Source organism: Barbatula barbatula, assembly GCF_947034865.1.
Source record: "Barbatula barbatula genome assembly, chromosome: 18".
NCBI classification, from domain to species: domain Eukaryota; kingdom Metazoa; phylum Chordata; class Actinopteri; order Cypriniformes; family Nemacheilidae; genus Barbatula; species Barbatula barbatula.
The window spans coordinates 11586476-11598875 of NC_136781.1; the positions used below are offsets into that span (position 1 = coordinate 11586476).

Consider the following 12400-nt stretch of genomic DNA (forward strand, 5'->3'; position numbering starts at 1 on the left):
ATGTGGAATGTGCAGAGAGAGCCCAGTGCTTATTTTGGTTCAGTGCAACACATTTAAAGCATGTTTCTCCTCTCACAGCAGCCTCAGAGATGAAAAGTTAGTAATTTGGTACCATTAAAGTTGGAGTAGAACTCACCTTTAGAAAGGGGCAGACCTGAGAATCATCAACAGTAATGTTATATATTGCACACTGTATAAGAACCCACAGGTTAAATTTTTGACTTTATTAATTGCATATTTTCAGGAGGTTCAGTTTCACATCAACATTCACTCAAACAGCTTAGTAATACATTTCAAAATAGTATTTGTTTGACTTTAAAGGTCTGTAACTAGCTTGGATTTAAAGCTGCAGTGGGGGGTTCAGACAGTGGGGGGTGCTCTTGATGCCACTGGAACACGCTCGGTCATACACATTGGTCTCATATTCATAAACGCACTTATAAAACAAACAATACCACGCACACTCAGTTCTGTCCCTAGAGCTCAATCATACTAAATGATACAAAACCCGTATTCAAGTAAAATCGCAGATTCCCAACACCACACGCCTTCAGTCATGATGACCTCATGCCATTTCAATATCAAAGCATTCTTTAGTTTTTACAGCATATCATTATTATCAGACTGTATCTCTGATTGCTAAAATGGGACAAAAAAAATCATCCCGCATTAATTGCTAATACAGACATTCAGGTTTTTCAATGCATTATTTCCGAATTCATTCAGTTCCGATCATTTTACAGTTTCTCTATTATGAAGCACATACACCGAGGATATGATGAAACATGTAGCAGATGCTGAGAAAGTCTAAAAATGGGCAAAGCTGACCTGCATAGTTTCGCAACGGGCACCTGCATCGAGTTCAAAGCATAAGTTGATCTATAGAAAGTTCTTGATGTTTTCATCTGGAATCTAATGTCCACATTAATAACAAAAAAATCTTGAGGGATGCCAAAAACAACACGCATATGGGAAATTTCCACCGGCTAGCTGACACCCAAACAAAAACAGGCACACTTAAAGGTGGTAAAGCTTTGTAACTTGTCAAAGACCCTCAAAGATTCAGCCAGCCAGTCACAAACGAATGCAAAACACCAAAAACAAAAAAATCCTGGAAGAGACAAATACTCCGAGGTTTAAAAAACATCAAACTTGTGAGAAACCTACAAGCCCTGAGATTCCTTTTTTACTCCACAGTCAGACATGAAAGGCAAAAATACAAAGGTGGCCTCATTGGTAAGTGCTTCTGTGCAATATAGTCTTTAATGTGATTCATCTGTACACGAGTTAAAGAGTTGATTCATTTGAACAGGCTTCTAGCCATTGATAAGGTACAGACACACATGGTTCGGTTCAGCGTGCAGGAAGTGCTCTGTCCAATTAAAAGTCCATGACGGTTCTTCCTGGAAGCTGAATGCCACTGTTATCTGGGTGAGACGGAAGGGCTGGAGAATATCCCGGAGTTCCTCGGGGACTGTAGAGTCAGGGAAGTAGATGGGGAGACTTTGCGAGGACTGCTCAGATCTCCGTTGTGAAGCTTCCAGAGCAGCTCTTCATTTTCCATAGACAATCGTTTGTTTACTTTGGATTCCTTCTGAAGAGACTCGTGCAAAACCGCCTGCTCCGAGGACAGTTGTCTGGAATAAAGTACAACACCCAGTTAAATGTCATAAGGTTAGACACTAGGACTCATGAAAATAACAGAATACATGGTTACAACACAAAGCTTAGTGTCAGGGAACAAAGACCTATTAGAGCAAAAATAATAACCATAAAGTAATTGAAGTGTCAAAACACAGCCGGCAGCTCCAGTGCTCAGGAAGTCGTACATCAGCTTCAAAGACCGGCTTTGCTACAAAATCTCTCAGAGGGAAAACACCCAAGTGCAATAAGATGGACAGGTGGATTAAAAACGACCAATTTTGAAGCCTGAGGCATCTTTTCATCTCCAGAGTTAATGAAAGAAAGCAGAAGGTTTTGTACCTAGATAAAGCACTATGTTTGTCCATTCTGGCTTTGAGGTCCTCATTTTCTTGTTGCAGCATCTTAAGACATTCATCCAGCTTGACATTCTTCTCCATCTGAGAATAAATCGGAGTTACAGGAAAGATTTATGTTTCCCATTTAAAAATAAACCTCAGAATGTGGTATGCAACCAGTTGAGTGATCTCACCAGTTTGTCTATCTGCATGATTTTCTTGTCGTGTTCATGAATCTGCTTGTTTTTGATGTCCAGCACCACTTTCAGGCTTTCGAGCTCTCGCTCCAGATAAAGAGTGTGAGAGTCCTTTATAACGGAAAAAGAATAAACAGAGAAAATACATTTACATTTATGCATTTGGCAGACGCTTTTATCCAAAGTGGCATAAACGAAATAGTGGAAATCAGTGCTAGGACTGAATGTAAGCATTTGAGTAGAGACCTGGTTACCCATCATGCATTGTCGCCCTATTTATGGAAGGGCTTTGGCAACATAACGCAGGCTTGTTATCTGAACACCCTTGTATGTATTTTCAGAATGTTGAGAGCTCCGGAAACTACTTAACCTTCATCAGACGCCTGTCTAATATTAACTTGCCATTCATGGAAAATACACAATCTGCATGATGTGGGTTGAAGTGTGTAACAGTGTAACAATGGTTTACTGTGTTTGATAACACGCATGTACCTGCGTTCTCTCAGCCAGATCTTTTCTTCGAATCTCCTCGGCTTTGAGTTTTTCTTTAAGGTTGTTATTCTCGGCAATGAGCTCCTGAATTTTACTCTGATTGAAGACAGACATTAATATTGAAATGTTTGTTCATTTGAACAAGAAACTAAATATTTTAACACAAGCTAATTTTTTAATTTCAATGCAGAAAAGAGAACAGGAATTGTTGCTTACAGATAATATTTCCTCTGATTTCTTCAGTGTTGTGTTGACTGTTTCCATTTCTTTTTCGTGAGACTGTTTGAGCTCTGAGAAAATGCAAGCACAAAAGAATATAAGAAAATATAAGATGCTTGATAAATCAATGTTTCCTCTTATTTTTGTTCTTAAAGGAATAGTGCAACCCAAAATGGTCCCTGTACTTATTTTTATTTCTACTAAGGAAAGGTGAAATATTCCTTTAATGTGCAAATCCTATTTCTGTTTGGAATATCCGTGTCACCTGAGCAGAAACATGTTTATAAAACTACCTCTGAATTGATATAATAAATAAAATCCCCAATTGATTTAATAAACACATTATAAAATATACAGTATGAAATAAATCACAATAAAATGTCATTTAGAGGTTACACATTTGTCTTTTTGTCTTGAAAGAGCAACATGAAAAGTGTGGCTAGAGAAAGATTTTAATTTACCCTTAAAAGATACTTCAAAGTGAAGTTTAAGGCTGTCCACCTCCTCTACATGGCTGTCTTCCAGTTCTTTCTTCAAAGCGTCATGTTTTGATCGTAACTCCTCCAGCTAGAAGAACATAAATAAAATCATCATTGCTGCAAGGAAAAATACTATTAAAGAATGGAACATACCCACAAATATATTACAAAAGTATGTTAGGTAACATTAATACAGCTTCTTATAAAGAAGATTCAGGAAAATGTGTGTCAGAACTCTATGGAGAGCATGTCTCATTGTTCTCCACACCTGCTGCTCCATCTGAGCTTTGCACTTGTCAGCCTCTTCCTGATAGGTCTGATGGACCTTCTCCCACTCAGTGGAATAGAAAGTCTTCAGCCTCTCCTCCAGGTCAGCTAGATCCAAACGGTGCTGCTCCTGAACCTTCTGCAGAACACCATCCAAGGCCCCACGCAGTTCCTCCTTCTCCTCCTCCAGACGCCCACATGACTGAGCTGAACTCACTAGGAAAGATCACATCATTAAACACAGCATTTAAGATAACAATGATTCAATAACTGAGTTTACAATGTGAACCCAATGAAACTAGATATTTGCTATTTTGAACAAGATCTCAAGGTCTTTGAAAGCAGTAGGACATCTAATGTTATCTGATATCTACTGCAATGTAGTGGTTGTGAAAATATAGATATGCTGTATCCATACCATAGTGGAATAACGCTAACAAATGTGAAAGACATTTGCCGCTTTGACATCACGCCCTGCCAACACTAGATGCTATGATTCATTGTGAAAGAATTCTGCATTGATTTCCAGTTGTCTATGATACTGTATCTCTAGCGGTTCTGTAAATAAAGTGTCAAACTACAAGTCGGATTAAAACAGAAGGGAAGATCTTTGTGGATCTAAATGCTTCTGGCTCAAGTGGCGCAACGAACAGACGTTCCGCAATCCATCAGCGTGCTCTTTCAATACCAACTGAGTCATAACAGTTCGCTCTTTGCCCAACTTTCATGACAGCTCACCCCACTGCAGAGGAACATGGGCACAGTGCCACTGTAGTTTAAACATGAAGTGGCAAGATGAATGTTACAGCTGCTCTTTTCTTTGTCCTCTGAATGTGCAATCCGGTCGCCCATTTGCTCCATATGACAACACAATGTAGAACAAAGTTCCTCAAAGCGGGGTCCAAAGTGCATAGCTAGGCTATAATAATGTGTGACCTGTGCATAATGAACAGGAATAAGCACAGTCGAATTATGAGATAAAGGCAAAAGATGTGAAAATGCTGAATTGTTTCAGATTCAAGGTTTTATTTAAAACCAGCCCTCGTCTAGCAATCCCAATGCTCCAAATAGTAATCGAACATCTAAATGACTTGAATTTGTACGTTTTTTGAAAGGCGCACCTTCCTTAATCTTTCTGGTAAAGGTATGCTTAATAACTTATCATTTTGAGGGGGTCCTTGGAAAGTTATACGTGAAAGTTATGAAAAGACTTGCGTAAAGTTATGTGACCTTGCCGGCAAAAATAATAATAATGATAATGATTTTTACCATTAATGGTAAAAATGGTTGAAATAATGTCACTATTATTTCAATCTTTCACATGGCTCACTCATACAATGAAACAGTCTATATTTTCCTTATGTAGGATGATTTAATGCCGAAAATCGCCAAAAATGTCTTGGACATATTTCTTGGTATTCTGAAACTTTTCTGACATAATTGCCCTTCAGCCACTACAGCGTGCACAAGTGCATCATTGATTCAATAAACTGTCACCTGTTAAATGTCCACTCATGTCCAATTAATATTTAAAAAAATGTGTTTAAAAATATGGTTTAATGCCCTCATAAGAAATGAAAACAGAAAAATAATCCAGAGGTTTTACGAATTCATGCATGAAAGGATTAAACTAAACTAGAAATGGTTGGTTACAGTATAACTACTTATGAATGGCCTTACAATGTATTTAATTCGTGTCGAATGAATACTAACAAATTATTTTCTGTTTATCTCACTGGATTTGTCAGACTACGTTTTTGTGCCTCATACAATCAATTCTCCTTTGGAAAACTTAGGTCATATCCATTACATGCCTGTAAATGTATCCTGCATTTCTGAGATAAAAATTGAAGTCTCTCTTAGGGGAGGAGTGACTGTAGAAAATTAGCTACAAGTTAATCTGCAATTGTCCGGTTGTCTTTAGCAGTTGACACAATCTGCTTTACAGGACACAGGAACAGAGCCACACACACACACATCATACGAGCCAGACCCAGATCGCTCTAATGGCTTGATGTAATTCTATTAGAGGTTCTATTCATGATGCACAGCACGGCACAAGGCCTATAAATAATCGAAATATTGTGAGAAACAAAACAGCCTGTTAGGGAGAAGGATGGATGCGCTTTCCTCCTCCTCAAAAGAACAGGTCATGCTGAAACCGTTGTGCACGTATATAACAGATGTTTAACTAAGCTAATTTCAGAAGGCTGTGTTTGACAGGCCTGGCTGAGTCTGTCACATGATTTACTTATGAAAGAAAAATGACAAAATAAAAGTGGCACAACAAGAAGCGATGAAGTTAACATTCTGCATACAACAACACAAGTCACATGTCAAATAAAAAGCTAAATCGATTCGACGCAGTTCTAGCAGGTTTTGTGTGAAGACAGCACTTGCCTCACGGGCAGAGAGCAGTTGTCCCGTGTTAACAGACACTTTTGTTTTATGAGAGAGATCAGGGTGTGTGCCAGAAACATATTAGTTTAAAAGGCATGATTATTTGAAGCTTTCTGTGGGTAGATTAAGACATATTTCTTTGCAGCTTCTATTCTGTGGTGGTCTGAGGATTGCTGGAAGTAGTGATTATATTAAAAGAAAAATCATGTGTAATATTTACACGTCCACAAACATAAACAAATTAAGATCATTACATTCGTAGCAAGTTATATTTTGGTACATTCTGCTGCTTCTGCTATACAATTGTATTTGATCTAATTGTATTTGATCTTTTGATTTGACAAAACAACATAGCATGTACTATGCATCATTTGTGTCTGCAAATATTGACTCATAATACATGTTCATTGCTACCAGTTACTCTGCCCACTGGACTGTGAGGGACATTTAACCCCAGGCTCTATTTGTCCTCAGGGTCCTTCACATTCCAGGGCAGACAGTTCACTCTTGAGGGGGTGACATCTGGTAAACAGCGTAATTCTGTTCCATGATCAAGGAGGAGAGAGCTTTTGGACAGCACATCCTCCTCCTCGTCTGCTTCATAGGGGGCTTCAATTGATGCAAAGCATGTTTAGTGATGGGGGGCGAATTCAAAAACACTACCATAGAAAATCCTTGAACACTTTGTTTAAAAACAAGAAAAGCCATAAAGGTTGGTTAAGAGAATGCCCTTAGTATAAAGTTGATATCGAGACCAAGCGTTTTCAATCTTTTAGATTCCACAGACCCCAAGTATGATCACCCTCATTTAAGGGACCGTCATCCTAAAATGTAAAACGCATCTATCTTTTATAATCACCCAATTTATATATTAATATTGTACATCTTAAAATTATAAGTTACCCAAAAATGAAAATCATTTACTTACCGTCACGTTGTTCCAAACCTGTATGACTTCTTTGTTTGATCAAAAAGATGATATTTGGAAGAATTGAGTTAAACAAACAGTTTTGGGGCACCTTTGACTTACATTTTCATTTGTTCTACTGCTGTATGGCAGCCAATGGTGCCCCAGTAATCTCAGTTGCTAACATATTTCTAATATCTTTCATTGTGTTCAGCAAAAACATTTATACAACTTGGTTTTATTTTTCGGGGAACAATCACTTTAATTCTAATTTATAATATACCTTTTAAACAGTTATTCTCTAAACGTTTCCACAGACCCTTGTGACCCCCCTGAGGGTCCTCGGACCCCACTTTGAAATCCTCTGATCTAGACAGCTTTCCTGTAGCTCAGTGGTAAGAGCATTTTGTTAACAATTCAAGGTTGTGGGTTCGATCCCAGGGGATTGCAGATACCCATGTAAAATGTATAGGATAATGCTATGCAAGTCGCTTTGGATCAAAGCATCTGACAAATGCCTATATGTAAACAATCGGTGCTTACACACGTGTTCATAGCACTGCGTGTAACAACCACAAGTTGTGTGTATTATGACAAGAAACTACCAACACATTGTTCAATTCACTGACTCTCACCCGTGACCAGTAAACAACCTATTCCATTAATTACAATCAGAGAGGCATTCTGGGAGCTCTCTCCCTTTATTCTGCAAGCATTTAAAGCAAAGCGAGGAATAGGAATGCGTCACACTCACCCAGCTCCTCTCGCAAGATGCTCAGCTCCTGAGACAGTTCCCTGCGCTGCTTCATCACCTCCTCATGCTGCAGGACAACACAAGGAAAATACTGTATCAGTGCAACAAACGCATCTTATTACTCAAGCGCAGATAACACAAGAAACACAATCTCCGATGGTGCCGGACAGTGCCAACTGCAATCTAATGTCATGTTGAGGTATGAGGAATCCCCTCTGCGGATATGAATTATGCATTAGGTTGAGCCTCCAAAATGTTTCTATCAATCACAGAACCGGATGGGTGAGCTATTACGGTTTATCGTTTTAATGGTTGAGTTGCCTGACAAATTAGTGCACTGTACTTGTAAGGTAGCTCTGTTTAAAGAAAACAACATGAAACATTTAAGATGGTATAGTTTCAATGAGTGTGAGGTTTTCATGTGACTTCCTAATTCTGAATCATGCGGTGGAAAAACCTCAAATGTTGTGCAAGAGTATGGTGGCAGCTATCTGCATGCCCATGGAAATATCTCATAGTTCAGGCTGGTGCTTACACCACTATGACTGAGCACTAAGGAATTGCTTTCAGGAAAAAGGAATTGCTTTCAGGAAAAACAAATGAATGACATCAACAAACACGTTCCTCATGCTACCAAGTCTGATCTATAGCGAGTCTTTTTGTCATCGCAGCTGCAAAGCTGTCAGCCTAACCAACAGACACAAAACACTTCAAACACAGCGTGCTGATGTCCTCACCTGCCCCTTCCCCCGGAGATCAATGCAAACATAAGCACAACGACGTCCTACAACCAGTTATCAACTCATTACCATCCACAACATAATATGCATCGACACAACAAGCATTGAGCATAAACCAAATCCCAACGTAAATGTAAGCAAACCTTAGACGAGACAAATAGTTAAACCCATTCTCTGTGAAATGACAAGAAGCATGCTTTTCATACTACAGGCATCTGCAGCTATACCATTTCAAATCCAGATCTATCCCGCCCTGAGAAGACAATGCGTTTACCCTGTGTCCAGCGCAGGGAGCGTTAAGGCACACTTTGCTGCCGGAGCAGCCCATGATCGCAGCCTCTCTGTGACTTCAGTCCAGATCGCAGGACAGCAGTCCAGATGCCTGAACCACTGCCTCCTCTATCTCCTCTCTCTGCCGTCTCCTTCTACATTAGACAGACTAGTGGAATAACCCCATTGGCTGCTGCCGCCTCCAACCACGTGCCTTCTCAGTGGTGAAAGGATACCGTAATGTATATAAAAGAAGCACAACAGAGAGGCGGCTCTCCAGTGCGTGTACTGTAGAGTAACTGCTGTACTATAAAATACACACTGCTGGCAAAGCTGCAGAACAAAATGAAATGCCTGGCGGTGGACTGACTGAGTGGCATCTAATAAAATGGTGCATGTTACAAAAATAATAAAGTGTGCGATGACCTTCAAACATGAGAGGCCGGGGGATGAGGGATTTCTTGCCCTTTCAGCTCGGCCCCAGTGGTGAAAACACACGGTTCTACTTGCTAACCAGACTAACGTTGACATGGCACATATGGCTAACATTCATATTAACAAGCCCATATGGTGAAAGAACAACAATAGACCCAAGAGTCAGATTACATGTCATATATAACATGAAAGCAAGGGTGCGAGGGATACATGTACAGTTTGTTTAAAACATGATACGCATGTGCAGAGGAAGAGACGCTCATTAAAGACCATTTTATTTGACAAAATAAATCTGTTTTCCCATAAAGACTATGAAGCAGAGTAAATGAAATCATTTTCAACGTAAGAGAACACTTGAATATACAGCCACAGAAACAAATAAGTGACTATTTAAAGGTAGAATTATAATTTTTGTTTCACTCTGTGAACTACTAACAATAATTCTACCGAATTTCATATTTGTTTGTATTTGCATTTATTTGAAGAAAATGAAACTCGAGAAACAGGTTTAAAAAAACAGAAAAGATGCTCTGTATTTTTTCAGACCTCAAAAACTGTAAAAAGGTAACCTGGATTTTATTACAGTTTTCAGGAGTCTTGTCATGTTGTCAGTCTTTCACATTGCTGTCGGGAATGATCATAATACATCAAGAAATGCAGATTTGAAAAAGCATTATGGAAATGTCTCTTTTTTTCTGCGGCTGTAGATTTATTCAAAGCTGACAGGTACTACGAAACATCCTAATAAGCATTCATTTTTGTTTTTCTCCTTTCTTTTAGGTTTGAATTCGATGCAGTCATAACTACAGTACAGTTATATCAAGAAACAAACATCACATGTATTCACACAATGAGCAATTATGTAAATCACATAGAAATAGTTTTTAATGAAAGATAAATAACGGTGAGATTTATTTAATGACTCTTTGTAGCCTGTTGCAGTGTAATTATGGCAGCGCTCACACACTGTGCTGACAGCTCATTGCAAACAAGTGATATAAGGCAGCCCACCCCCACCTCTCAAGGCATGTGCGTATGCCTCTAACCATATCAAGACAGCAGCTGGTACATTCTCACACGGACATGGTGAAGCCCAGCCTCCATTTTTCAGCTAATAAATGCGATTCCAATAAATGACACCGGGTATCCAAAACAAACTAGACTCACCTTCATGATCAATAAATCTTAAAATGTCTTATAAACTCAGACAGAAATAATGAAAAACAGGCCAACAAACGTTAGATTGGACTAAAAAGGACATGAAAAGAGTCAAATGGGAGTCCGTATGTTCAAGGTGAAATAAATACAGGTTATGAACATTAGACGTGACCTTGGACCATAAAAGGTTATCCTGCCTAACAATTAAAATTCTGTCATTTTGTGCTTATCTCATTCCAAGCTCATATGACTTTCTTCCATGAAAACAAGATAAATTCTGATACAGATCTGCAATAATTATGATCTTTGGATAAATATGACAGTAATTTATCATTACTTTAAGAGCAGAATAACATTCCCCAGTCACGTTAAAGAATCGCACATCAATTGCAGCCTTTATAAGATTGCTTTAAGCTAAAAGTCACTCCTATAATTAAGTTAGGGCACTTCTAGACCAAGATCGTAAAAAGCAGCACATATATTTAAAGTCTGGTCTTTGTCCAGCTCCTGTCGAAGAAGCCAATATGCACTACAGAACATTTGCTTAATTACATCTCAAACAAATGGTTTGCTGGGAAGAAGCGTACACAGAAAGCTCTCATTCTTTAGTGTCTGATATATAGTAACAGCTGCTATTGTTTCTTATGATTGATTTTACCAGGTCAACAAAGAGGTGTATATACATATACAAAAACAACTAAGAGAACATTACTAATTTTCATTTCAAAGAAGCATTTCTAGATCTGTTGTGTCCATTCCAGTTCAGAGTCTGTCACTCCTGAGATTTAATTTATTGAAATACAACAAAGTCATCCAAAAGTAATGTGCAAGACTGACAGCATGACAAGACTTATGAAAACTGTGATAAATTCAGGTTCACACATAAAAAAGACATTTTAGAACTTTTTCTAAACATATAATAACTATTTTTTTTGAGGTCAGAAAAAGTTTGATATCACATTTTCTGTTATTTTGACCAGTTTCTCCAGTTTTCATATTCTGCAAATAAAAAAACAAGATTTTTATCAAAAATTTGGGAAAATAACATTGCTAGTAGTTCACACAGAATGAAAATTTTAATTTGACCTAAAATATAACCTATAAATAGTACAATTTCAAAATCAGAAAAACCACCTCTGAAATGGTCTCCTATTTTTTTCCGCGGCTTTACATACACTTCAACAGGTCAGAGACTACAAGACTTAACTATGGACAAATGTGTATGCCGTCATATTACCATTTATCTAAGAGCCTTCTAAAACTATCGGGCACTAATCTAGACAAGAATAGTAAGTTTCAGTATAAATTAGTTTTAAAGTTATTCTTTAGTTTTAAAGAATATAAGTTGTATTTGTTGAGTTGTTTATTGCAGTTATGTTTATTGCGGTTATGTTAAACTACACTACAGTGTAACAAACAAGGCTTGAAAGGTCCTAAAATAACATCATAAACCGTACAGAGTGAATCTAAAAAACTACCGCACTTGGCATTGTTTTTGGACCGGTTTATAATGAAGGTGCTGCAAAAGATATAAACTTAGATAATTGTTATCTGTTGAACCAACAAAACAAACATTAGGGATTACACATGACGCTGCTCAAACACCGCCTGTCATCAAACATAACCACACATAAACAAAATCCTGTAATACAGTAAACACAAGCAGATGTGTTTACATACAAACAACCGTTTGGCAAAATACAAACACTAGACCTAAATTAATCACAGAAGTGATAAAAAACACCTTCTGTATTATTCTAGAGACAGTTTGAAGTTGCCAGTTCAGCTTTGAATGTGGCTTCTCCAAACAAAATTCAGATGCAGCGCACTCCTTTGTAATAGCAACTTACCTCTGCATAAAGGTGCTTTATGACCATAGCAACAGCCTCGAACCTGCGGTTGTCGGATCGGACCGTGTTCTCCAGCTGTAGGATGGTTCGGTTCTTCTTCTCGCACAGATCTTTATAGTACTCCACACTCCTTGACTTGCTTTCAGGTGGTACCAGGTCCGGTTTGCCATTTGCTGGGGGCTGCAGGTTTCGTGACGCTGTCTTTGACTTGTTCTTGTCAACTGTAAGAGAACATGCGTTCAGCGTTGTGACA

General features: G+C 38.4%; 1 protein-coding gene across 3 annotated transcripts in view; it reads right to left on the minus strand.

Moving 5' to 3' along the window:
- Positions 1-196: 196 nt before the first annotated feature.
- Positions 197-12400, minus strand: part of mtus1a (microtubule associated tumor suppressor 1a) — a gene marked incomplete at its 5' end in the record, with an annotated part of 29547 nt that continues 17343 nt past the window's right edge. For all 3 annotated transcript variants that reach the window (XM_079479603.1, XM_079479604.1, XM_079479605.1), the window contains 9 exons: positions 197-1637; positions 1984-2081; positions 2174-2287; positions 2669-2764; positions 2885-2958; positions 3349-3454; positions 3635-3849; positions 7695-7761; positions 12148-12368. In XM_079479603.1, coding sequence (XP_079335729.1) covers positions 1424-1637; positions 1984-2081; positions 2174-2287; positions 2669-2764; positions 2885-2958; positions 3349-3454; positions 3635-3849; positions 7695-7761; positions 12148-12368 — 1205 coding nt within the window. In that variant the 3' untranslated portion in view covers positions 197-1423. The remainder of the gene's footprint in view (positions 1638-1983; positions 2082-2173; positions 2288-2668; positions 2765-2884; positions 2959-3348; positions 3455-3634; positions 3850-7694; positions 7762-12147; positions 12369-12400) is intronic.